Raw genomic sequence first — 24239 nt, 5'->3', positions numbered from 1 at the left:
ACAAAGGAGTGAATGAACTACAAAGCATTTTTTAGTTAGAACTGTTTTTGAGTTCAGTTCATGTGTAGCTTCTGGTCCACCTTCCCATCTGAGTAGCGCTCTCCAGGGGACAGCTGTATCTCTCCCACCGTCCAATCAGACCATTCCGCTCCATTGGAGCGATGAGTACGTCACGCCCTCACCATGGCGGTTGGGCGAGCACAAGACCAGCGTCTTCTTGACATTGGAACCAAGGCGAGCGGCAGCCAGGAGGTCCATCAGTGGCACACGTTCATCCACGTCCAGGCACATGCAGATGAAGTGTGCGTGGAAGCGCAGGGGGTCACCTGCAATCACAAAACAAGCACAACCCTATGAAGGCAGGTTTCTCTTCCTTCCTGCTTTATTTCCTGACTTCCTTTCTTATTTCTACATTCAGCATACCAGGATAGACGAGGAAATCTCCGCCAAACTTCCCGGCCGAGGTCAAGTAGAAGCCCCGCCCCCTCAGGTCCGCAAACACCCGGTACCTGGCATCGGCGGCGGGCGTGCGGACAGCGCGACACGCTGGCCCCGGCGAAACCTGGGCCGGCCCCACCCTGGCTGTGCTCAACTGGACCGCCAGCGCAGTGCGTGGGAAACGAAATTGACGCTCCAGAGCTTCCAGGCGGTGCCGCGTGTTCTCCTCGCCGTCGACCTCCGACCCTGAGGGCAAATCACGATCATTCTGATTTGCCATCCAGTCTCAGGGTCGTAAAAGTTTGGGATTTTTCCATCACCTGGTCGTGACGAGCCGAGCGCATGTAGTACCGCCGCCTTTCTGTCTTGGAGAGCGAGGACTCGCTGCTCTTGGTAGCTTTGCTGCAGAGATTCCTCATAGAGCGCCACCTGGCTAACTCGCTCGCCCGCATCCTGAAGACAGTGCATTCGTCACACAAATAAAATTGACTCCAATTTGCACTCAACCGCAAAAAAAGCAACCCACCGGTTGGGAGACGGCGGTCTCGGTGGCGAGGGCGCCGCACTGACCCAGATAGCGCTCCTCCTCGGGCAGTAACAACAACGGGCGTCCCAGACGTACATTCTGCCGGGGGGTGCGCGGCAACGAACCCAGCAATGCCCCCACCACACCGACAGAACGGGCTGCAGCCACGTCCTCTGTACGCCACACCAGGGATGCAGAGTCACACTGACTGACGTGCACGGGCCGGATGGGAGACTCCGCCTCTTTGGAAGACATCACCGCTGTGTCAACACAACACTGTTATTTACTATATTAGGAACATACAATCGCATGCAATATTAGTTAGGACATCAGAAATGTTCTTCTCTTTTGCGTTGACTTGGGCTAGGTTGGTGATCCAAGGTAAAACATTAGTTTGTCAGATGTAATTAATCTCCACAAATTATTTTATGAACGTGTAGCCTAATCATATTACACAAATAAATGCCACAAAAGATAAACGAGGGTGTTTCAATTTCCGATGTTATTCCCAAAGGGGAGACCGTTGCCATGACAATCAAAGTTTTGGCCAGCAGGGGTCAGGGTTGTGTGCACACGAAGCTTGGAGAAATGAAGCTTTTTGGGGAGGTTCGACAAAGACTTAATGAGTATTTTAAACATTTCCACAGTAAATGACAATTATGAGAATCATGTTGTACAGACTAACACACCGAACGCACGTGTAAACACTTCATTGTTCGACGTACTCACGTGTATCTGTTGCCCCAAGTTTTTAGGACTTTTTTGGGCTCCAAAATGACACGTTGCACATCCGCTCAGCGACCGAGAAATTTATATAAACACCGCGTCACGACGTAATTTTGCAGGTTAGCAGCCAAACGCTGTTGTCACCCAGCAGCGTGTTTCGATTAGTAGTTTTTGTGCCGTAAAGCGATGCCGCTGCCGTGCTCTTTTTTACGTCACAACATATCGACATTTGACAGTCGCCGTCGTGATAAATGACCGCTAGAGGGAGCCTCAGATGCTTGAGGGTGTGAGGGTAAAAATACAGACGTGTTGTTTTGTTTTGTTTACTTAATAATGTTTTATATAAAAATTATTCACCAGTTTGAGGAAAGCGATTGTTTACTGAGTTCTGATATTTTTGAGTTTTGATATAAAAAATATCTTCAAATAAGCATTCGTCAAGGAAAACTAAAAATGAAAAATTTCCTGGGAGTGAGATTGTAACTTTATTCCCGCAGGCAAACTGAAGCTATTTGGTTTTGTATTGTGTGGTATGAATGAAGCCAACAGAAACCGCATCCCAAAGCAGTTCGCTTGCTTCCTCCCGACCTGATAACTTTGGTTTCAGAGCTGCACAAAAGCCACAAAGGGTCACGCACTCCTGCACTTCCCAATTGTTTAGTTACATTAAAGGCAGCGCGGTGCGACCTAGTGGTTCGCATTTCTGCTCATTTTTCTGCGATGAAAGTAATTTGCACTCAGAGGAAATTTAACACTTCTGCTCAACTGGTTATTAATTGCACTGTACTTGTGATAAAGATTTCCGCCATTGAGTTGCGCGCTTAGAACACGCGCCTGATGATATCTGATCCAAACCACTCAACTCTGCCTCACCCATTTTTGTACATTTCATTATATTCTTCCTGAATGTGTGTTTGACATTGTTCTTTAGTCTAGTTTATATTTTACTCAGTTCTTTGGTGGAAATATTTTGGTATAGCTTCAAATGTGCTTTTAACTAGCGGCTAACTAGCCTGTAAATTAGCTAGTTTCGGGGTGCTTATTTACCCAGTTTGCATCTTTAGCCAGTTGATGCTAACAGCTTTTTTCTTGTAATAGTGTTGAACTTGCGTGCTGGTCGCTGTCGTAAACAGGTAGGCTAATTATATATTTTTTTATAAAACTTTCTTTAATTTTAACTTGAAATCTGAGGGAGACACTTTATAAGCCCGTCAGGGTTTCTAGTCTTCCTTGCGCATGTCTATTTTCTTTAAAAAAAAAAATTCTTCATATGACATTTGTATTATTTTGTGTGTGCTAAATAAAAAAAAACAAAATAAAAACAGAAAAGAAGTTAGCAAAAATGCATTGTGGGAATGGTTAGTGGCAGACGGTATGACATCACAAATAGGGAACAGTGGCTCATTTAAAACACTCGATTTGAGGTTAATGCAGCTCCTCAGAGAATTAACGTAGGGTTATTTTGTAAGATGGGCAGTGGGCGTCAAAGTGTAACACCCGTTGAGTGTTCAAGCTGTCAACTCGCTCGAGAAGGCTCATCCGAGGACAGATTGAGTTTCATGTCCATCCTCCTTAATGACCCGTCAGCGGAGAGGGCCGCTGCGTGATCTCTGTGTGATCCCCACCACACCCTCCTTCACATTCCCGCGATCCGCTCAGATGCGACCAATCTGGCTGACATCTGCGGCCCACCGTGTTATTACCCATAGATTGCTCGGACACCCCGCTTCCCCAAAGCCTCCCCGACGCATCTCAGGGGACGGCTCGGTCTTTCGGGGACCACCCCAGGGAGATGAACCCCCTCCACTGTTACATGTGGAAGGAGGGCTGGGGAGGCGGGGGTCTCCGGGGAGTCACTGACCACCAACTGTTGTGAAACACCAGGAGGCGGCGCGCTGCCCGAGCTTGTAAGGGAGCTAAAGGACAGCTAATGCGCTTTGACGCTGAGTAATTCTTCCATTTAAATCCAAATGCAATAAATGAGTTGTCATTGTTTGCAACACGAGCATATTAGTAACTGAGACGCCTAGCTACGGTAGCCTTAAAGAGACAAAAAGCATTTAATAAAGACCTTGAATGTGGTCAGCGGTGATACAATTTTGATTTCAATGTACTTCAACGTGTCTTTGTCCTCAAGTCCTGTCCATGTTTCTGGAGGTGTGTGTGGGCAACCAAGTGAAGTTGTAGCGTCCTTGCGGGTCCCTCCTGACAAAAGCCTGTCCTTGAGGATAGCTAAGGGTCTTTACGCTACTGGCAGGGCTCAGGGACATCGCAAAAGCCAAGTCTGGATGTCCACCTTCACCCCGACCAACTTGCGACGGACTCTGGGGCGGCCAAGAACAGTTCAGGACCGGACTGTTAAAAGGAGTCTGGCCAAAGTGAGTCACCTTGGAGATTGGTTGTCCTTGAGGTGGACTCTTGTGGTCTGGAGTGGATGCCATGAAGGCAGGATGACTTTGCGGACTTTCTGTGCTCCCATAGCTGCAGTCTGACTGTTCCGGTGAGAAGTTCTCCTGATACACAGTCGGCATAGAGGATGTGTCGATGGTGTCCGGGTCCTTCAGACCAAGAGTCCTCAGAACCCAAAGGTCCAGCTCGGAAGAGGAGGAACTGGATTCCGCGGAACTGGACTCAGTGGAATTGAACTCGGTGCTGAGGTTCCGGCAGATGCGTTTGCTGACCTGAAGGTGGCGCCGAACGGAGTTTTGGAAAGACCCACCGTTGAATGGCCGCTTCCTGTTTAGATTCCAGGTCTTGTCGGCACTCAACTTCTGCACAACATTTATTTGAGTCTGCTTAGCATGAATGGAGACTCAGGGTAAAATACAAATACTATACAAAACAATAAAAGTAAGCACAGCCCGATATAAAAATATCCATATTTGGATCCAGTTAGCTGGTTTGCCTCCCGAGTGTCATGTGACTCAATTTGGTGTTTTTGATCTCACACCCATGTCAGGGGTGTGCAGACTTTTGTGAGATGCTGAAAGTGTGAATGTATGGTTGTCTACATTTTGGCCTATTTGCTTGTTTATTTAACTGACTGATGACCAATCTGTTATTTGTCGACATCATCAAAAAAGTGCAACGATTGTCTCACTCCGGCTTTGTCTTCAAGATTCCTGACGAATGAAGAGTTGAGGAATTGTCGCAGTTTGTTGTTTTCCTCCTGGAGGCGACTCAGTTCCTCTTCTCGCTGCAAAAGCTTGTCCTCAAGCTGACCGCGACCATTCCATACACGCATACAAAGGACAATGAGCAACCTTTTCATTTTTGTATTCAAACAAGCACATTTTGATCTGAGAAAAGATATGTAAAGTAGCATTGTACCTGTTTGTTCCTTTGGAGGTGAGGCGAGAGCTGCTCTGACCACTGTCCACCAGCAGGGGGAGACCTGTTAAACACACGCTCCTCTGACACGTGCACGCGCATTAACTTTTAACATCAATTTATGCCTAAATAAACATGGTCGCATCACTGATCACAATAATAATGAAAAAAATAATAATCTAAAATTACTTTTAAAACTAAATATTTTGACTGACCCCACGGACACGAGGAATGCTTGTCTCCAACATTGGTGATGTTGCACTGATCGATCAGGGACCACGTGTTGGTTAGGGTTTCCATAGAAACAGAAATAGATGACGTCCTAAAGATCCCTCTGAAGGGGGAATCAAAAATATGCTGAAATAAAAATATAAAATACATGCTAAAAAAAAAACATTAGATAAACATTGTTTTATTAAAAAAGAATCAAATGCAAAAATATTAAAATACAATTGACAAATTTTGATTTGAAAGTAAACCAAATTATATTAAAAAAAAATAAGCTCGTTTGCTTAAGTAGTTTTTTAAACAACTATTTCAAATTAATTATTACATAACTGTATCCTTGCAATTTACTGATAGGATTATTTTTTGTCGGCTCCATAAATACATTGCATACATAGCATGAAGCGTGAAAGTCACCGATTTACGTGAACTCACCGCAGCCACGCGCAACGGCGGATGTTCCCCACGTGCACGCGCGTCGCCAAACGTCCTAAGTCAGAGAAAGTAAAAAAAGAAATTCAAATGTGGAAATGATTGCAGAAAAAAAGATGGAGAACACATGCTGCTGCTTCTGAAGATGAAGATCCTCTGACCTCTGCTCGTAATAAGTCACACACACACACCCTACTTAAAATACATGCACACACACAAAACTAATCACAGCTCACCCAATCACATTCACGAACGGTTGTGACGTCATTACACCATGCAGGTAGGAAACCACCTGAGGATGAGAAGATGTGATGTCAGCACATTTGTGAAAAGATTTTAAGACATAAATAATATATGATCGCATTAATAAATGACACAAATATGTGAATTATAAGTCAAATTCACAAAAGAACAAACTTACCTCATAAAAACACTGGTTTGCATCAAAACTAAAATTTGTGTAAACAACTACGCAAGGACATAGAGCAAAGGACACAAGGTACAAATGAAAACAAATGAAGAACCATGTTTCCTCAACATTGATGTCGTGAATGAGACTTTTGCCGGCTTTGTCACGTGGAGAAGACCACAGAGTGACCATCAGGTGTTTCATACATATTATTATGGAATGGCACAATAACCTTGTGTTCACCATATGTGCCAATCAAATTCAGCAACAACTGCGGGTGCTCATATGCGCACCGGGAGGGTGTCACTCAGAACTTTGATGTCGGGCTTGTTGCCACGACGACACGCCGGGCCGCTCGTTTTCCAATTAGCCCCCGGGTTGCCGTACTTGCCGGCGGCGGGATAGCGGATTACCCATTTGACCAGCTGTTAGCCTTTGGCGAACCCTGGACGGGCAGCCAGGTGGGCCCTCATCCACTCGTTGAAGTTCAACTATAGTTCCATCCAACATGAATGCAAGAGAGTCTGCAAAATTTTGAAATCAAGGATGAACTTTTCAGCCATAATTTAGTGCAAACACTGAACATCAGTAAAAGGACACTATGTCTCATTCAGACTTAAAACTTGAATCGTCAAAATCCCCAATAAGTGACTTGTGGGACCACAGGTGGTCTACCTGGTGGTCTAAGTCGAGTTGTGAGCACAGATGCTCAATCCCGCCCGGCCCGCCTCCCGTTTAACGTCCCCGCTGGGAACCTAATGACGGGGGGACGGCCGACGGGATTTGTTGGACAACATCAACGGCTGCCTGGCTGCCGGCAGTCTGCTCGCCGCTGGCGAGATAAGGATGGTGGCTGGTCGTCGCCACAGTCGCTCGTCTTTGTTGTTACTTGAAGAAAAATCCAGGTTAGTGAGATGTCCCCTGAGGAAAAGACGACAAGCTGGAGCATTTGACTTTTGCACAAGAGGTCACTGCAGAAATGGACCCCCACACCCCCACTCAAATCACGCTAAAAATGTGAACACACACACACACACCAACTTTGTTTTCATGCGTGCGTCCATTGGAAAGTCGTAATTAGCCGCGAGCTTGTTGTCGCTAATCTCAGCTAAGCTAAGAGCCCCTTTTTCCACTCCTCAATAATGGCGGCCTGCTGAGAGCCGGAGGCCAATTAAAGCACCACGAGAAAGCGAGAGCGAGACATCGTCGACGCACCTCCGGTGGGTGGCATGGCGGGAGTCCAGACAGCTGCTTTCAAGAGGAAAAATTGACTTCTGCTGTGTTGTACATAAATACAATTGAGTGCCTGGAGTGGTCGCCCACCTATCGAGTGTCAAATTAAACCGGCAAGGTGTTTAAGTGACTCCAAGAGCTAAATCAAAAAGTGACCATGGACCTCTGTGGAAATCTTGACTTTGGACTTTTGCACTCTTAGCTCTGTCATTGATATTTTGGCCTAGTTGTTCTTTGCAGAGGATAAATAATACACGCGTCTCCTTTAAACTTTCCTTTCTTCTAAATGCTCGAGATTTGTAATTCTATGATTGAAGACTCCTAATCCCCATGAATGCATTTTACTTCCAAACCGAGTTTCGACGTTCTTTTCTCCAGAGTGGCTGGAAGCTCCGCCTTCATTCCTGCAAATTATTGTGGTCTTGTTACATTCATCCACAAACATTATTTCATGAGGATTATGTCCAGCGGGAGCGGCGGCGTAATGACAGGTTACCAACGCCTCCCGAAAGCTCGGAGGGCTCGGGTGTCGTCCGGCGGCATGCCTACCCGCGCGCCAGGTGACATCATCAACCTGCGAGTCTTCCGATTGGCTGCTCGGTCGAGGTCCCCGCCGGCGCGTGCCAGAAGTGAGCATTGTGAACACCTTTTTGTTGAGCTAGAACAAAAATGTTTCGTGGCCGGCAAGGTGCGAGTTGAGATTGGATCATTCCGGCCTGCAAGCGTATTGTGTTACAATTAAGTCCACAGTGACCGAAACATAATCGAATCGAAGTCCTGTGATTTAAGATCCCCAAAAGTCCGTAAGCAAAGCTTTTAGTCTACGTTTCAACGATAAATTAGAGTTACTGGAAAGACGATCAAATGTTTTTTTTTTGGCGACTACATGTTCAGGAATTCACCACGGTCGGAAAAGTGGGGTGCAGAGGGCGTGGGCAGCGTTGGATGACATCAGCCCGACCCGAGAAGGTCGTCAGCAATTAGCGGTCAAGTTATTTCCGTCATTATTAGCGCGTTAGCCGCTATTATTAGCGCAGGTGTGTTTTCTCAATGAGGGCGAGCGAGACGAGGAGATGGAGGTTGCCAGGCACCCCCACTAACATGAACACATTTATCCAGTGGAAAAGGGGTACAGGAAGTGATGTCACGTGGGAGGCTGCACATTGGAAAGACACACGGACAGCTGCTATAAAACCTGACATCAAGTCAGCGCACGGCAACAGACAAGAGGACTTGTTGAAGGTAACGCGTGTGTGTGTGTGTGCGTGTGTGTGTGCATACAGGTGTCTGCATGTAGAGAAAAAAAAAAGTTTTATTTTCACGCTCGTTGGAATAATTGCAATATTATTGATAATATAAAAATTTGGAATGCTTAATAAATGCCTGCTGTAGATCATAAAATGAAATATTCTGATCTGATACCACACTTTTTTTTCCAAGTAAACAACTTTTTTTTGTACTTTTGCATGATGTCATGTTTGCATGTTGGTGGTATTTTAATCTATACTGAAGGAAAGGCAAGGCAGATTAATTTATGTACCACATTTCATACATAAGGTAACTCAATGTGTTTCAAATAATTCCAAAAACAACATTTAAAGGTAAAATCATGTCATGTCATCATCATTTACTTGAGAATTTTAAATACAAGAAATACTTTTATTACTTAGACATAAGTCTTCATTTATTTATCAATCATGGCTGCTCTTTAAATAAACTCAATGTCAAAGAAAAGTTTAAAATGTTGAAGGTGAGGGAAGACCAGGGTGTTTTTGTGAATGGAAGAATTTCCTGCATGTGTGTCATGAATGGGACATGCATCAGCAGTGTGTGTGTGTGTGTGTGTGTGTGTGTGTGTGTGTGTGTGTGTGTGTGTGTGTGTGTGTGTGTGTGTGTGTGTGTGTGTGTGTGTGTGTGTGTGAACGTGAACCTACAGTGTGCATCATCGAGAATGTGTTTGACGTTGCCGGCATGCGTGTGCGCACTAGCGTACATGAGCGTGCGCCTCGGGGGAGCTGGTTTTTGGACGGTCAAAAGGCGTTTATTCGCAGAGATGGAAAATGCTAAAATTAGCCCGATGTTGCTGGACAATACGCATCCCCGTCAGCAGAGCTAAAAGTGGTCCGTCTGTGTGTGTGCATGTGTGGATTCCACTCCAGGTGTTAGCGCGCGGTACAAATGTCTTTGTAGGCTAACATGCTCAGGTGGGAGGTGTGATGCGTTTGTGTGTTGCAGATGCACTTGTGCGGCGCTCTGCTCTTCATCTGTCTGCTGTCCATCAACATGCCTGAAGGAGACGCCCACGAGCTGAGGCGACCACAACAGGTCAATTCCTGTTATCATTTTTAGACATCCGTTCATGATATGTTTTTAAATATTTATCTCTTGTGTTGAAGGCGGAAGAAGCGATTCGAGGTGTCCCAATACTTCTGTCTATGTGGTGTACCTGATCTCACATGCCTGTGTTGGCGTTTGCAGCATGAAGACGCTTCGACGAGGTCCGGGCCCGCCGCATTAGTCCACCCGGACGTGACCAAAACGCTCCAGCCAGATGGTCGAGCGAAGGCAGAGAATGATGTCACGGAGTCCAAGAGGAAGACGAGTTTCCTCGGGAACACGCTGGATCGGCTGTCCATTGGCGCCATCAACACCAAACATGCGGCAAACAGGCAGAGGTCAGAACACATGGAAATGAAATTAGGACAAAGTGCTGATCTGGTGAAATAAAATACATTGTTTTGTAAACTTTGTAATCTTATTTTATTCTTGATAGGTATTTATTTATTTCTTGAGATGTGTTGTGCAGTACCTGAAGTGTCATTTGTGTGGCTATCAGAGTGATTGAGTTGCCACGGCGACGCCTCAGCCTCCCTCCCATGGACAGGCTCGGGATGAGACGCTTGCCAAATAGAAGAGGATGAGTGACCCCATCTATGGAGAATTAAGGTACGTACTGCACGTCATTGCCACGCACTTATTTAACTATTAATACTCAGTATGCTCCGCCCCTTCACAGGCCTCAGCCAATCAGCAGCTGGAACACTCGGAACCGGTCAATCGACGCATCTGGAAGTCAAGACTTTTTTTTAATACTTTAAATAGAAGATGTTTGGATATGTGTCGAAATATATTGCTGCTCTTTAAAACACCTTTTGTATGTTTTAGTAAAGAAAAAAAAATAGTATAGATTAAAGATTGTAAAGAAAACTGGTTTGTTAAGTGTTGTTTCTTTATAGTGACAACGATGACATTTAAGCATGAGTGAGAGCAAGAGGCTAGTTGAATTTAACTTTTTTTTTTATTAAAAAATATCCTGGACCCACAACAGAACAGTGCAAAGCTCTACACTTAGACATCAGCATGATTTAAGGAGGCAGCAAGGGTGAGGATGTGACATCACCGGTGACTTTCTGTTTAATTTAAGCCTCTTCCTATTGACAACTTGACCTTTCACCTTATCATGGCGGCAACTGAGAACGTCTTACCAAGTTGACGCTCTGAATAGACGGGAATTAAAAGAGTAAGAATTTTTGTGTAGAGCTGAACAGAACAAAAATCAACTGAGAGAAGAAAATAATTCCTAGAGAAGTTAAAATCAGAGCGGCATACGATTTCCTTCCACGCTGATTTTAACGGCATGTCCTGTCTTTGTGAGGCGGCGGATGTCCGCAAAGCGCCGCATCTGCTTGTCCACCCGAGACATGCCCTTCTTCGCAGGACCCTGCGGAGAAAAAAATGGCAACGTTAACTCATTTACTTCCTTAGTGACAACATTCCTGTATAGTTTTCAAATTGCAACACATGGTGACTTACTCTGCTGGATTCCATCTCGACGTTCCATTTGGGTCGGACGACGTAGTCTTTGTTGGAGGGCATCGGCACTCGAGCCCTGGCGCAGAAACCCGGGTCGCCCGGTCGGAGCGCTCTGTGGACACGTGCACAGTTGTGTTCTTTGATTGTTGTTACTTGAAATATTTGAATAAAAATGTGCATTTTTACAGCAACAGACTCTTTATCGGTTCTCATTCATACAAAACAGGAAGTTGCGTGACCAAACCATATTTATTGTAAAATGCTCTCCACTAAGCTTACTTTTCCTCTCCCGTCAGCTGTTTCTCCAGGTCTCGACGGGGAGTTTGTCCCGCAGAACTGCAGAGACAAAAAAAATGGAAGAAGAGGTCAGCTTGACCGACCGGGTCTGTTCGGCCCAAGTCTCATGCGGGTTACTGTCCACTGCAAAACAGCCGGTGTGACGTCAAACAATAACCAGTCAGGAAAATAATTCTGAAGTCTGACAAGTAAAAAATAGTTTTACCATTTTTTCTTCTTCATTATTAGGTTTTGTTAATGGTAATAACCTCAATGCACACGCGTGTTGGAAAACAAACACACCAAATTTATCAAACAGTTAGTTCGGCATGACCTCTATTCTAACAAACTCATTCAATTCTTCCAATTTGGGGGATTGTAAATTCCCTTGTAGAGCCCCCCAACCCCAAGCGAAGGAAAAAGACCAAGCAAGTCCAGTAAGTAGTCACATGTTTGGAACATGTAACATGCGAGATGAGAGAACCTGCTAGGTGGAGAGAAGACGTCCGGTTCCTCGGCTCTCTCCACCCTCTGTGGATGACTGAGGAGGACGAAGAAGAGGAAGGTAGGAAAAGGAGGAAAGAGCGAAGAGCAGACAGACAATGGAAAATAGGGCTGGGCAAATTTGCCAATTTTTTTTTATCGATTCAGGTTTAGTTGTATGGATGATCTGACTATATATTTTAAGGCCATATTGCCCAGCCTTACTGGAGAGTAGAACGTGGTGATGATGATGACTAGTGAGGACTCTAGCTCGTATTACAGGTGAAAGAGGAAACGTGCGGCCGAGGAAGAAAGCGCTTCTTTGGGGTCTACCTGAGTCGTCTGCGCTGAGGCATCTGTTGGTCAAGGTCACGCTGCTGCCGCTCCTCTCTCGTCATTCCCTTGTAATTGGACGTCAGGCCGAAAATGGGCCGCGACCACTCGTCTGTGACGTCAACGACAGGAAGTGAGTTTGACGAGAAGAGGAAGAAGCGGCTTGTGTGAGGAAGGGGGTCTTACTGATGAGCTTGAGGGCCAGGTCTTTGTTGGATCTGGACTCTTTGGGGTGCTTGTAGAGGAACATGACGGCGCGGCCGATGCCGCTGTGCTTCAACGTCTCCTGACTGACGCTGGGCAGCTGAAGACCAAAGTTCAAAGCAGGTGTTGATTGTCCGTTTGAACCTTTGTTAGAACACACTGGCTTGGTTTGTACTCACTTCCTGCAGGATCTTGAGCAGCTCCTCTCGGATCCGGAGTGCCGGCAATGACTTGTCGGGGAGCGGGCTGATCCACTCTTTGATGGCCGTCATGACGCCGCTGTCAATGAACGTGTCTTTCAGATCCTGCCTGAGCAAGCGAACAAAGGGGACCTTGGATTTGAATCTTTGATATCTTCTTTTGTTTTCATTTTTTTCCGTGGCATCTTGGGGCAACCGAGTGAATTGAGAGTTGTACAAAAAGTTTCATTCTACGTGCATAAATAAGATTTTTTCTTTTTACTTTTTTAGATGCATGACCACTTGAGGCAGCAGAGTGAGCTTCTTGAGCGCCGGTTTCTTCGCACTGTTCAACGTTCTGTCCTCCTGGAAGAAGAAAAACAAAATGAATTTAGGACGATGAATAAGCAGCGAAAGTTTTTTTTTCTCTTTCGTGCAAGTTTGCCGGTCAGACCTCCGCGGCCTCGTTCATCTTGATGATCATGGCGCTGACCACGTCGTCGGCGTCGCTGATAAACGTTCCGCCGTCTCTGTGACGCCGCCGCTTGCCGCTCATGGCCTTCTTGCGAGCCAGCATGATGTCAAAGTCGGACATGAAGCTGATACTGAGTACACACAGGCAAAGGCAAAAGTTAAAAACAATAAAATGTCTCTTTCAATGTCCAAAAATTTTCCACTGAGGGATCTATACAAAAGAAAATAGAAAAATGTGCGCGCATGTCAACGCCTACTCTTGGCCTCTGTGACGGATTCCCTCATCAGAATCAGAGTCCTCCATCTTCTGCAGCTTCTCCTTGGCCTCCTTCTTATCCTCCAGGTCCTCCTGGTTGAAGCCCTGCATATACAAATACACATGTAGCATTAGCATGTAGCATCTGGCACACACACACAAGCGGGTGTAGATGTAGCGCCCCCTATGTGCTGCACGTGTAGTACTCACCGTGAACTCTTCCTCCTCCTCATCGCCTGACTCTCCAAAGATGTCTGCGATCATTTTTCTAAGTCAAAAAGAACACAGATCAGATATAAAATCACTCGAAGCCCCCCCTGGCCTGAACTGAAGGTAAAAAAAAATAGATGGGTATTGTACAAACAAAAATCCTGTCTGCTGGGTTGAACATGATTGACATTTTCGGGGGTGGACTTAAAGTCTTACATATTTAAATTCAGCTCATAAAAACAAAAGCTACAAGATGGTGCACTCACTCCTCCTGGTTGTCGTCGTCGTCGCTGTCGCTCCCGAAGAGCGCCTTCTCGTCTTTGTTCTCCCCCGCCGCCTTGTTGCGGTCGTCGTCGTCGCTGCCACTGTCGGAGCCCAGCTCCCGGAGCTTGGCGGCCATGCTCTTGTCGATTCCGCCCGACTCGCCGTCGCTGTCGGAGTTGTCGTCGTCGTCGGAAACCGCGCGACTCCTCTTGACAGCTGAGGATATGACAGGATAGAAACTTTGTGGCCCATTTGCAGAAACAGAAAAAAATGTAAGTCTTACTATGTAATTTTTTTTTAAATTATTTAAACTATTTCACAGGACAAATGAATTTAAAAAGTAACATCCCTGTCTCACCTGGTTTTTCCATCTCATCATCCTCACTGTCTGACACGATGGCCTTCTTCCTCTTCACTGTAACACAAACAATTGATTAACTGATTAATCGAGGTCATCAGTGTTTTGAGTTTATTACCTGGCTGCTCATCATCATCACTGTTGTCCGAGGCTTTCTGCTTCTCTTGCGCTTCTCCGTCGCTTCCCACGACATTGGCGGCTTTCTTCTTCTCCTCGCCGCCACCGTCCTCCTCGTTCTCACTGTCCGACCGCATGACGGCCTTCCATTTGCCTCCCCCACTCTCCTCGGCCTCTTCCTGGCGTGCATCGGACTCATCGCCAGAGTTCAGTGCCGCCGCTGTCTTGCGTTTGGGCGGCGTCTCTGTGTCAGAGTCACTGTCGGCAGCGGATTTTGCTTTGGCGTGCTCGTTGTCAGAGTCACTCTCCACCGCCGCTGCTGCTGCTGCTTTAGCTCTGTCCTCCTCCATGTCTGAGCTGCTCCCCCTGCGCGTCACGGGGGACGAAGCCTCCCTTTCCTCATTGTCTGAAGCGGCCTGTTTGACCGCCGCCTCGTCCTCCGACACGCTCATTCTGCGTTTTCCCACAGAGTCATCGTCGCTGTCAGCGGGCTTTGGGCGTTCCGGCTCCGAATCACTCCCCTGGTTGTCGCGGCGACTCGGAGCCTCGGCCTCAGAGTCGCTCAGCGGATCGTCGCGGCGAACCGGAGCCTCTGCCTCGGAGTCGCTACCCTGGTCGGCGCGGCGACGTGGAGGCTCGGCCTCGGAATCGCTCCCCTGGTCTTTGTGGCGAACAGGGGCCTCGGCCTCGGAATCGCTCCCCTGGTCTTTGTGGTGAACAGGGGCCTCGGCCTCAGAGTCACTTCCTGGGTCATGACGGCGAACGGGAGCTTCTGCCTCGGAATCGCTTCGCTGGTCGTCGTCACCATGGCGACCAGGCGCTTCCGCTTCGGAGTCGCTGTCACCACCTCGTCGGACGTCATTGTCGGAGTCGCTGTCATTTTGATGTTTGTTGTAAGACGCCTCCTCGTTGTTACTCCCCTCGTCCTGAAGATGAAATCATGTCACATCAATACAAGGTTTCAATAACCGCTAACCACAATATGGTTGGCTACTTGCAGAGTTGAGTAACCAGTCGCCGCTTTGAAGTTAAATGTTGTGCAAACCTACAGCCATGTCGAAGGACAATAAAATAATAAATATGTCTGACCTCAGAATGATGTTTGTTGCTGCTCATGTCCTCGCCATCCGATGCCTGATGTTCATCCTGAACAGGAGTTCCGCCTCCGTCATCTGTGGAGAAAACCATTTTAAAGTAATTCACGCTGTTCATCATGCTAAATAATGCTTGCATCGCTAAAGGTCGCTACTGACAGATTCGATTTTCGCCAATATTCGTCAGAAAAGTTGACGAGTTCAACAGGGTCTGAAGATGGTTGATAAACAAAACACTTTTTGAGGAGTAGACGTTTTTGGTAAGTAGGTCACTCTAGAAGTGATCAAATAAAATAACACTGTGTACGAGAATGAAAGAGTTTTTAGCAAAATGAAAGAACTGCGTGTGGTTGTTATGTAGCAAAGACAAAGTGTTTACCGGAGTGGCTGCCAGACATGAATTCGTCCTCTTCTCCGTCCATTTCCAGACGAAGACGGCGTTAAGTTTAGACGAAAGGAAAGCACGACAACTCTTTTATTAACCACACTTTGTTTGGATTGAGGCGGTCAAACAAAACGTGAAGAAATAGAGACGGTTGGATACCAACTCAATGCCCGCCTGTAGTAGGAGGAAGGCGAGCCAAAATGGTGCGGCCCGGCCATATACGCATGCGCAGAGGTCATCGGCGACTACTAGTGACGTAACATTACAACCAGACTTAATATTTTGTTTTAAAAAAATACACATGAATTCAATCAATATCATGACAAGTACTTTAAATCTATAACCATAGTGTTCCTAATAGAATTCTATTTTAATTTTACAAATGACTACTCTTGTTTTTCTGCATTCTCTCCCTCCAGTAGGTGGCGGTAAAGCAGCAAGGAAAAAGGAAACAAATTCATGACGCAATTGACATGCGACTCGGCAACCTGCGACGAAACGCGTGTTTGGATCACGGGTGTCAAAGCGTCGAATCCGGCCACTTGAACGCGTAGGCGCCGTTGTCGAACTCGCGAGATGGGTGAAAGCAGTCGGCCATGTACCGTGTGGCTGGGCTCGGAAACGGGCATTCTGAAGGGCGTCAGTGTGTCCCGCAGACAAGCCTTCAACTTCTGCAACAGCTCACAGCTGAGCCGCCAGCACGAGGTCCGGACACTGTGCTGGGCCGACGCGGCCGAGAGCGAGCTCCTGGTTGGCGCCGTAGACGGAACCGTCAAGACATTCAGCGTGGAAAAGGGAGAATTTACCAACTTCCGTAGCTGCGCTGATCCCGCCGAGGGCTCCTTCGTCGGCATGGCGGTTGTGGACGGCGGCTCAACCCTGGTGACGTGCGTGGATAGTGGCGTGCTCAAAGTATGGAGAGACGAAAGCTCCGAGCCCACCACGGAGATCCGCGTAGGGAGCGACGTGGCCCGAATGAGACAGAACACAGAGCACCCGCACAAGGTGGCAACCGGCGGGAAGGACAATTGTCTCAAAGTGTGGGACCTCGAGAAGCCCGACAAGCCCGTTTTCACCGCTAAGAACCTGCGGAACGACTGGCTGAATCTACAGCAGCCGCACTGGGTCAAAGACATGGCCTTCATACCAGGATCCGACAAGGTGGTCACCTGCACGGGATACCACCAGGTGAGTCCCAAAGAAAGTGCCTTGCTGTGAAAAGTACTCATCAGCTTCGCAATGCAAATTGTCAATCACTATTCATATGTCTCACCAGGTCCACGTGTACGACCCCTCCACACCCCAACGTCGTCCGGTCCTGGAGGTCACCTACGGGGAGTATCCACTGACGTCATTGTCTCTTCCTGCCACCGGAGGTTCGGTGGTGGTCGGGAATACGCACGGTCAGATCGCTGTGCTGGACTTACGAAAAGGCCTGGTGCGGGGATGCTTCAAGAGTCTCTGCGGGAGTGTGCGGGGTCTCCAGTGCCACGCCTCGCAACCCCTGGTGGCATCTTGCGGCCTGGACCGCTTCTTGCGGATCCACAGCCTGGAGGACCGGCGGGTGCAGCACAAGGTTTACCTAAAATCCCGCCTCAACTGCCTCCTGCTCGCCAGCCGAAACTTGGAGGATTTGGACGACGCCGGGGACGCCGGGCAGGAGGTTAAGGAGGAGGACAACGATGTGGACGAAGTATGGGATGCCATGGAGCAAGTGAGGGAGCAAGAGGAGAATCTCAAGAGGAAAACATCTGAGGAGGAAGGTGACAACTCCAAGAGGAAAGCACTAGAGGATGAGAATTCCAAGAGTGCAACTTCTGAAGAGGAAAGAGAGAATCCTGAGAAGGAAACACCAGAGGAGGAAGGTGACAACTCCAAGAGGAAAGCACTAGAGGATGAGAATTCCAAGAGTGCAACTTCTGAAGAGGAAAGAGAGAATCCTGAGAAGGAAACACCAGAGGAGGAAGGTGACAACTCCAAGAGGAAAGCACTAGAGGATGAGAATTCCAAGAGTGCAACTTTTGAGGAGGAAAGAGAGAATCCTGAGAAGGAAACACCAGAGGAAGCGGAACAGCCGAAGAAGAAGAGGAGGAAAAGAAAGAAAGCTCAAGCCTGAGCGGTGTGTTAAGAGACATTTGAAGATAAATGATGTCGTGGGAGTGTTCCCTGGAGGATTTGCATCTCTTATCATTTTTTAACCTTCATTAAAATGGCCTTTTTGTCCATTTTATTGAAGTGCCTGGAGATGCTTTGTTATGAATATTAACAGGGAAATACAATTCATATATGTAAGGAGGCAATACTTTTTTGTGGGTTTAAATTGTGTTTAATACACAACATTACATTAGTAACAGTCAAAAGTGAAATATGTCCTAGTGGACATTGAAATGTTTCTTTTCTTTCTTTTAGCAGCAACTCATTTGTAATTCTTCATCAAGATAAACAAACATGAGCAGGCTTGTGAGACGTTCACTGTAAAACATTTTTAAATGTTAAAAAAAGGCAACGTAGCTGCGAGGTAAACATATGTGACCTCCAAAGTGATCACGTGATTAAAATGAGGCAAAAGTTCCCTTTGTGACCTAGTAAACGTTAAAAATGTCACATCATGCGTGAGCTTTGCTGTGAGGCTAACAAGTTATGTGATCCCTCTCAAGTTCTCATTTCTTGTTTGAGTGCCCGTAAGGTAACAAGAATAGCTAATGTTGACGACTTCACAATTACAATATGTTCCCATAAATGACCAATAGATAAACACAAATGTTTGAGGAAATTTATTTAGTTAAATTAATCATAGTAGGTAATTTTGGTTTATTTATTAACAATATTGTTTTAATTAAATAATTGGTTAATTATAAGATTAACCAATCGAATGGACATAATATATCTATTTTTTAAGGTGTTCTATTGTAAAAATCACATTTATATCTAGGTAGTTTAATTATGATTCATTGTCAAATTTATAAATTACAATTTAAGTAATGAACAGTATTTAAATGTTATACTATCATTAATATCATTTATAAATACTAAAATAAATGTTTTACATTTATCATACCATTTGCAGCACTGTAACCTCTGATAAGTTTTGTCAACATGATGTAAGTTATTTGCTTTTGTGCTCGAGTCAGGTGACAATTAAGACTGAGAATGACAATTGGACCAAGCAGGTGAGACACTCACGGGTTCCCATCATTTCCATCGCGGCTGAACGTTCGTCTGGCCAGCTTCTCCGGATCGTGCGACGCCATGTTGCTGAAGTCTCGGAAAATGTCCTGAAACGTTTGGTCGTCTCCTGGAAGAACCGCAAGGACGCCGCTGAGCGAATATCAAAACGAAATTTTTGAATTTCACTGACTTACCCGTAGCTCCGAACGCTCCTTCGGAATCTCGCATTTCCTCGTTCATTCGGGCCATGCGTAGCCTGAAGAAAGAAGAATCAGCCAAGATGACTTTTTAATGTCCACCTATCAAGTGTCAAATTAAGTCAGTCATCTAACCTTCTCCTTCACTATGACATCACAACTGGGCTAATTTAAATAATCCCGCCCCCACATAGGTCCTCTTAATAGATGGAATATTTTTAATGATCCATTTGGGCAGAGTTCAGTCCCCAGAATGCAAAGAAGCACCGCCAAAGTTAGGTAAGCAAAGCTACAGTGTTAGCGCAGATTAGCATTAGCAAACCACACTAACTCACAGCGTGACGATGTCCGCGTGCGCCGTCTCCACGGCGATGGCCAGTGGGTCGCGTCCGCTCTCGTCCACCGCATACTGGTTGGCTCCTCGCTTCAGCAGCAGACACACCTGCCTGTGGCAACCAATGGGAACGTCACATTCTGTGTGTTTGTGTAGACGCCCATGTGTGTGCGTGTAGTGACCCGGTGTGTCCGGCGGTGGCTGCTGCGTGGAGAGCTCCTTGCCCTCTTCGGTCTCTGTGGTTAACGTTGGCGCTGTTCTGCAGCAGGAACTCGGACGCCAACAGTGACCCCTGCAAAGAAATGTGACATGACTCAAAATGGTGCAGGAATAAATCAACACTTTCTGTATTATTCCTTGTTTGACTTTTAAAAAAAACTTTATTCTCATAATAATGTCTTCCAAATTGATTTAAAAAAAACAAACTATTATTAAATGAAGATGACTTCCTGCTGTGCACTCACCCCTTGCGCGGCCCCGATGAGAGCGGTGCGTCCTTCCTCCGGTGCTAAACTCCCGTTTACCGGCGCCCCCTGGGCCAGCGCCGCCACCAAGGCGACCAGGTCTCCAGCCACCGCGGCCCGGTAGAGATGCGACAGTGGCGAAGCCTCGACGTCGTCATGATGCACTTACACAAAAGGATTTAGATCACATTCATGATGGAAAGAAACAAGTCTTGAAATAATCGACTTTGTTTTTTTCCCTACTGAACCTTACTTGCGGCATCATTCCGCCTCACAAAAGCCTTCTCCACATACTTGTCTCGTATCCAAGCCTCCTTCTCAGCACTGACAAAGAGACGAGCGGTCACTCATCAGGTATTGAACACAGATTGATTGACAGGCGTGCGGGTGTTTACTGCGGGCTCTCCGTAGTGGGTTTGATTCTGTCGTGACACCGCGCCTCGTAGATGTTGTTAATGGCGTCGTTTCCCAGGACGCACAGTAGCTATGACACAAATACAGGAAGTCTTGTTATGATACGGAATGGTGAACCCCTTTCACATGGTCAGTGCTGCTGAGCATAACGACAGAATTCACACAACTCCAAATTGCAACTTACCCCTTAAAAAACAGGCAAACGATAAAATGTGAAAGGAGCTAAAGAATGACAGCATCATTTATGGGTGATTATTTTTTTTTTTCACCTTGAGTTGCTCCGCTTCCCATGAGTCCAGCGTGAGCGAGCGCACCTTGGACACGTGGACACCAAGACTCCTGCACGCACCAACACAGGAAGATAAAAAAAAGTTTTTTTTTTTGGGTATACGTGGTACTTGACTATGTGTGTGTGAGTGTATACCGGTGAATGCCAGAGCACTGAATGCACACGGTGATGCCCAAGTTGACGGCCGCCCATCGCGGTTCCTCCTCGCCGCAGTCGCAGCAATGGCGATTGCCGGCGCCCTGCAGAGCCGCGCCCAGCACCGCCGTCTTCTGATTGGCCGCAGCGTTGTCGCCGCCGCTCGCCGGGTGGGGCTCCTGAGGCTACAGGAGACTTTTAAGAATATTTTTCTTATTTGTACAATTGCCGTGATGAGGTAGGAATGAACGAGGAGCGTGCCTGTGCGGGAGCGGCTTGGCCTCGCTCTCGGTACGCCAGATCGATGCTGCCTTGTAACGCTCCCATCCACGCCAGCCTCACGTGCTCAGAGTCGGCCTGAAGGGCACAACACCTGATGGGACATAATTATGGGTGCAAATATGGGACACGACAGCATACTGTAATTAGGGAGACACCCAATAAACATTTGTCTCGTCTTTAGTTGTGTTAACGTTTTGACTCACTTGTGAACAGACATCAGCTGAAAGCAAAATCGTCGGTCCTGGTCGTCCAAAGACTTGATGGCGCATAATCGCAGGTCCTCAAAAAGAAGCATAGACGCGTCCTGAAGGGCCAATCGGAAAATTAGTTGTCAACACTTCCTGTCATAAAAATGAACAGCATACATATTATATAACTTCATAATCAATGGATGGATAAGAATGGTTTACTTTGTGTGACTTCCTGTAGATGAGTTGGTTGTCCCTGATGGAGAACCAGCATCTGCACAAGAAAAAAAAAAAAAGAAAAAAATTCAAACATGTTTGCGCTTTTGGCTCCCTCTTGTGGAATCTTTCGGGATTGTCTGCGTTTGTGCCCCTTAAAGCTATGGTAGCTTTTTTTTTTTTTCCACGAGGACAGAAATGAGTAGATCATCAACACAAGGAGATATGTGACCTCTTCCACGTTTTCGACTTCCTTCTGGATCGTTTGAAGAGGTAACCTTGAATGATGTCATCATTCCCAACACACAATCGGAATAGCGTCTCTCCGGAGGCATCCTACACACAAACACACACAATTTGCGATTTTTCCAGTGCCAGAGATGTTTGTAGGCAACTTACTCGTTGCTGAACCAGCAGGTGATTGTGCTCCAGCTCTTTCCTTTTACTCGCACACTCGTCTGACCGCTCACACAACTGAAGACAGAGTCAAAAGAATTAAAACGTTCAAATCAAACATTCGCAATTCAATTTTGTGTCGTAAGCGATTGTGTGTTTGCATCCGACCTGCGTGGCCATGACCTTCATGGCGGGCTCAAGGTCTCTGAGCAGGTCAAAGCCTTGATGGAAGTACGTCAGCTGAGCGTTGACTAAGGAGAACACCTAAACACAACATGACAATAATAATTTTTTAGGAACTACTCATGTATGCGTTTGTCTCCACATAGAACATAATACTGCAAAGACAATTTTTGACTTAACTTCTGCTTTAATTCGTGAGAGTAGGAACCGCGTCCCAATATCAATGCTAAGTAATGAATGGCTCACCGAGTTCAAAATGTCCACCTTCTGCTGAGTCTTGAACGTGTTGAGCTGCACGACAAAAAAATATATTTATGTCCATGTCTTGTGTCCTGTGTGTGTTTTCAGCACTACCTGCAGACAATAATCCAGGGCGAAGTGCTGATAGCATTTTCGTGTGGCGATGAGCAGGTGACTCGCTCTTTCGGCCTCCGCAGTCTTGTGTCGAGACACCTGAGCGTTCTTCAGAGCCGCCGTGTCCAGATCGTCACCGATACGCACAAACTCATCGCGCGTTTCCGCCATCTGAGGCAGGAATCTTAAAAACAAAAATAATCAATTGATTAAGTTTGAGAGACCATCAAAAAAACATGATCGGTGATTAGGATTTGTCGTGTGTACTTACTGCTTGCACAGGCTGCTGAGCTGATGACTGATGGCTCGCTGGCTCTGATCAAGCAACATCTGAAAACGCACACACATAAAAGCGTGACTTCCGGGTGTCGGCGTTTGTGTGTCTGCGTGTGTGCGCTCTCACAGCGTGGAAAGTGAGCAGCTCCTGCAGGCCTTCCTTGAATTGGCTCAGGCAGTTCTAAGACATGAAAAAAAGATGCAATCATTCTAAAGTGCCACTTGCGGTTCACAAGTGCCCTCTAGTGGCCGATGGAAGAATCAACCCATACTGCACACAAATTCATTTAAAACATGAAATGCAATCAAACATGAAAACAAATGTTTCCAACTGATCCTCACCGCAATAACACCGTCCTCCTTGTGTCGTGTGAAAAGCTCGGACAGGCCGGCGAGGAACATCTGATTGGCTGTGTTGTACGCTTGTCCTGCCTCCACCATCTTGCCGCACAACCTCATGACCTGATTGGCGGCACGACATACCAATATACCAATAGCGCATTGATTTAAAATATTAAATCCAGTGAAGCCTACATTATAGTGAATTGAGGCGTTTCATTTGGGCATACATGTTTGCTGCCATCTTGTGGCATCTTGGTGCTAAGGCGCAATGTCTCAATGAGTTGAGGATACACTTAAACAAAAGTATCGGTGCCAAGGAATTTTTTTGGAAGTGATTTGTTGCCATTTTGAGGCATCTATAGACCATTCTAAACCGTTGGTGCGGATTCTGGCTTCTTCAGGGTAGAGTGAGTGTCCCACCTTGTCTAGTTGTGTCTGTAGAAGAAATACATCCTCCTCAAACTGATCCAGGTTCAGCCTGAACAACACAACACACGAAAATGAGGCATCCATGCTCGTCGGCGATGGCAACTCATTGGGCGAAAGCTGCTCACCTGAAGGCAGGAGAATCCGAGACGCACTCAGAGAAGTCCAGCAACGCGTCCATGTTGAGGGCCTTGGAAACTTGACCGTCGCCGAGTGCGCTGTCCCCACACTAATCTGTAGCCGGATACTTAACACTCACTAAGACTGCTCATAGTTAAAACAAATCCGTCCAACATACAGGCTAACGACAAAGCCGAGATTTACTGTTTTTTTTGTATTTATTTGTTGTGTTGCATGTAGCTAAACTTGTGTTGGCGATTGAACAGCTGTCAACATCCCATCCATCCAAAAGTGATGCTAACGCTGACCGCACCGCGCTGCCAGCCCACATCCGGGTTATAATCAGCATGCAGAGACATCTAGCGAACGGGAGCGGGACAGCGTCCGCTGATTTTAAAAACCGGGGCAGTAATATGTTTTTACTGAAAATAAAGGAGAGTAATGTAAATTTTATATCTTTAGCCACTCTGGGTCCGTATGCTGTTTGGGTCGCTAAAAACACCGGCCGGAAGCACCAATAGTTGACATAGCAACGCCGCCATATTGCTCAGGTAAAGACGTCATCAGGATGCGCGGGTGGAAATACACACAAACCAACTAATAGTGAAGGATCGCATCAATTACTTTAATAAACTAAAGTTGGAAGGAATTTTGCGCTAAGGATGTTGGCAACCCAGACTGATGGATTTT

General features: G+C 46.5%; 6 protein-coding genes across 9 annotated transcripts; 2 read left to right on the top strand and 4 right to left on the bottom strand.

Annotated features, from left to right (window-relative positions):
* Positions 1 to 52: 52 nt before the first annotated feature.
* On the bottom strand, positions 53 to 1892 carry tsen34 (TSEN34 tRNA splicing endonuclease subunit). Its single transcript, XM_037267627.1, has 5 exons — positions 1694 to 1892; positions 965 to 1224; positions 759 to 891; positions 424 to 684; positions 53 to 326 (listed from the first exon to the last, which is right to left on the bottom strand). The coding sequence occupies exons 2-5, from the start codon at positions 1217 to 1219 to the stop codon at positions 136 to 138; spliced, it is 840 nt and encodes a 279-aa protein (XP_037123522.1). The 5' UTR covers positions 1220 to 1224; positions 1694 to 1892; the 3' UTR covers positions 53 to 135.
* Positions 1893 to 3767: 1875 nt separating this feature from the next.
* On the bottom strand, positions 3768 to 5370 carry gmnc (geminin coiled-coil domain containing). The gene is made up of 4 exons (XM_037268228.1): positions 5236 to 5370; positions 5021 to 5103; positions 4752 to 4907; positions 3768 to 4461 (listed from the first exon to the last, which is right to left on the bottom strand). Exons 1-4 carry the CDS (start codon positions 5318 to 5320, stop codon positions 3823 to 3825), a joined length of 963 nt encoding a protein of 320 aa, XP_037124123.1. The 5' UTR covers positions 5321 to 5370; the 3' UTR covers positions 3768 to 3822.
* Positions 5371 to 9244: 3874 nt separating this feature from the next.
* ostn (osteocrin) lies at positions 9245 to 10532 on the top strand. The gene is made up of 4 exons (XM_037267629.1): positions 9245 to 9644; positions 9798 to 9994; positions 10156 to 10265; positions 10336 to 10532. Exons 1-3 carry the CDS (start codon positions 9555 to 9557, stop codon positions 10238 to 10240), a joined length of 372 nt encoding a protein of 123 aa, XP_037123524.1. The 5' UTR covers positions 9245 to 9554; the 3' UTR covers positions 10241 to 10265; positions 10336 to 10532.
* A 66-nt stretch (positions 10533 to 10598) lies between these two features.
* Positions 10599 to 15987, bottom strand: LOC119132390 (protein IWS1 homolog). 3 transcript variants are annotated; one of them, XM_037267615.1, is made up of 17 exons: positions 15760 to 15987; positions 15376 to 15458; positions 14973 to 15212; positions 14288 to 14927; positions 14170 to 14226; positions 13814 to 14027; positions 13548 to 13605; positions 13339 to 13442; positions 13062 to 13212; positions 12891 to 12973; positions 12608 to 12737; positions 12411 to 12528; positions 12225 to 12336; positions 11893 to 11949; positions 11412 to 11468; positions 11133 to 11244; positions 10599 to 11040 (listed from the first exon to the last, which is right to left on the bottom strand). In XM_037267615.1, the coding sequence occupies exons 1-17, from the start codon at positions 15800 to 15802 to the stop codon at positions 10915 to 10917; spliced, it is 2385 nt and encodes a 794-aa protein (XP_037123510.1). In that variant the 5' UTR covers positions 15803 to 15987; the 3' UTR covers positions 10599 to 10914. The 3 variants fall into 3 exon arrangements, with proteins under 3 accessions (XP_037123510.1, XP_037123509.1, XP_037123511.1); XM_037267614.1 differs by having other exon boundaries at positions 14288 to 15212; XM_037267616.1 differs by lacking the exon at positions 11893 to 11949 and having other exon boundaries at positions 14288 to 15212.
* Positions 15988 to 16244: 257 nt separating this feature from the next.
* On the top strand, positions 16245 to 18057 carry wdr74 (WD repeat domain 74). Of its 2 annotated transcripts, XM_037267622.1 has the most exons (3): positions 16245 to 16953; positions 17042 to 17528; positions 17631 to 18057. In XM_037267622.1, the coding sequence occupies exons 1-3, from the start codon at positions 16342 to 16344 to the stop codon at positions 17879 to 17881; spliced, it is 1350 nt and encodes a 449-aa protein (XP_037123517.1). In that variant the 5' UTR covers positions 16245 to 16341; the 3' UTR covers positions 17882 to 18057. The 2 variants fall into 2 exon arrangements, with proteins under 2 accessions (XP_037123517.1, XP_037123516.1); XM_037267621.1 differs by having other exon boundaries at positions 17042 to 18057.
* An 18-nt stretch (positions 18058 to 18075) lies between these two features.
* zgc:162872 (BAR_ACAPs and ArfGap_ACAP domain-containing protein) lies at positions 18076 to 23894 on the bottom strand. Its single transcript, XM_037267617.1, has 22 exons — positions 23558 to 23894; positions 23424 to 23481; positions 23004 to 23123; positions 22789 to 22842; positions 22657 to 22715; positions 22386 to 22569; positions 22278 to 22322; positions 22017 to 22112; positions 21852 to 21926; positions 21685 to 21788; positions 21459 to 21510; positions 21252 to 21352; positions 21028 to 21139; positions 20767 to 20951; positions 20612 to 20681; positions 20324 to 20412; positions 20182 to 20252; positions 19929 to 20092; positions 19647 to 19756; positions 19466 to 19576; positions 19128 to 19189; positions 18076 to 19060 (listed from the first exon to the last, which is right to left on the bottom strand). Exons 1-22 carry the CDS (start codon positions 23608 to 23610, stop codon positions 18945 to 18947), a joined length of 2091 nt encoding a protein of 696 aa, XP_037123512.1. The 5' UTR covers positions 23611 to 23894; the 3' UTR covers positions 18076 to 18944.
* Positions 23895 to 24239: the final 345 nt, after the last annotated feature.

This window comes from Syngnathus acus, chromosome 13 (assembly GCF_901709675.1).
Source record: "Syngnathus acus chromosome 13, fSynAcu1.2, whole genome shotgun sequence".
Taxonomy (NCBI): domain Eukaryota; kingdom Metazoa; phylum Chordata; class Actinopteri; order Syngnathiformes; family Syngnathidae; genus Syngnathus; species Syngnathus acus.
This window is presented reverse-complemented; position numbering and strand designations above follow the sequence as displayed.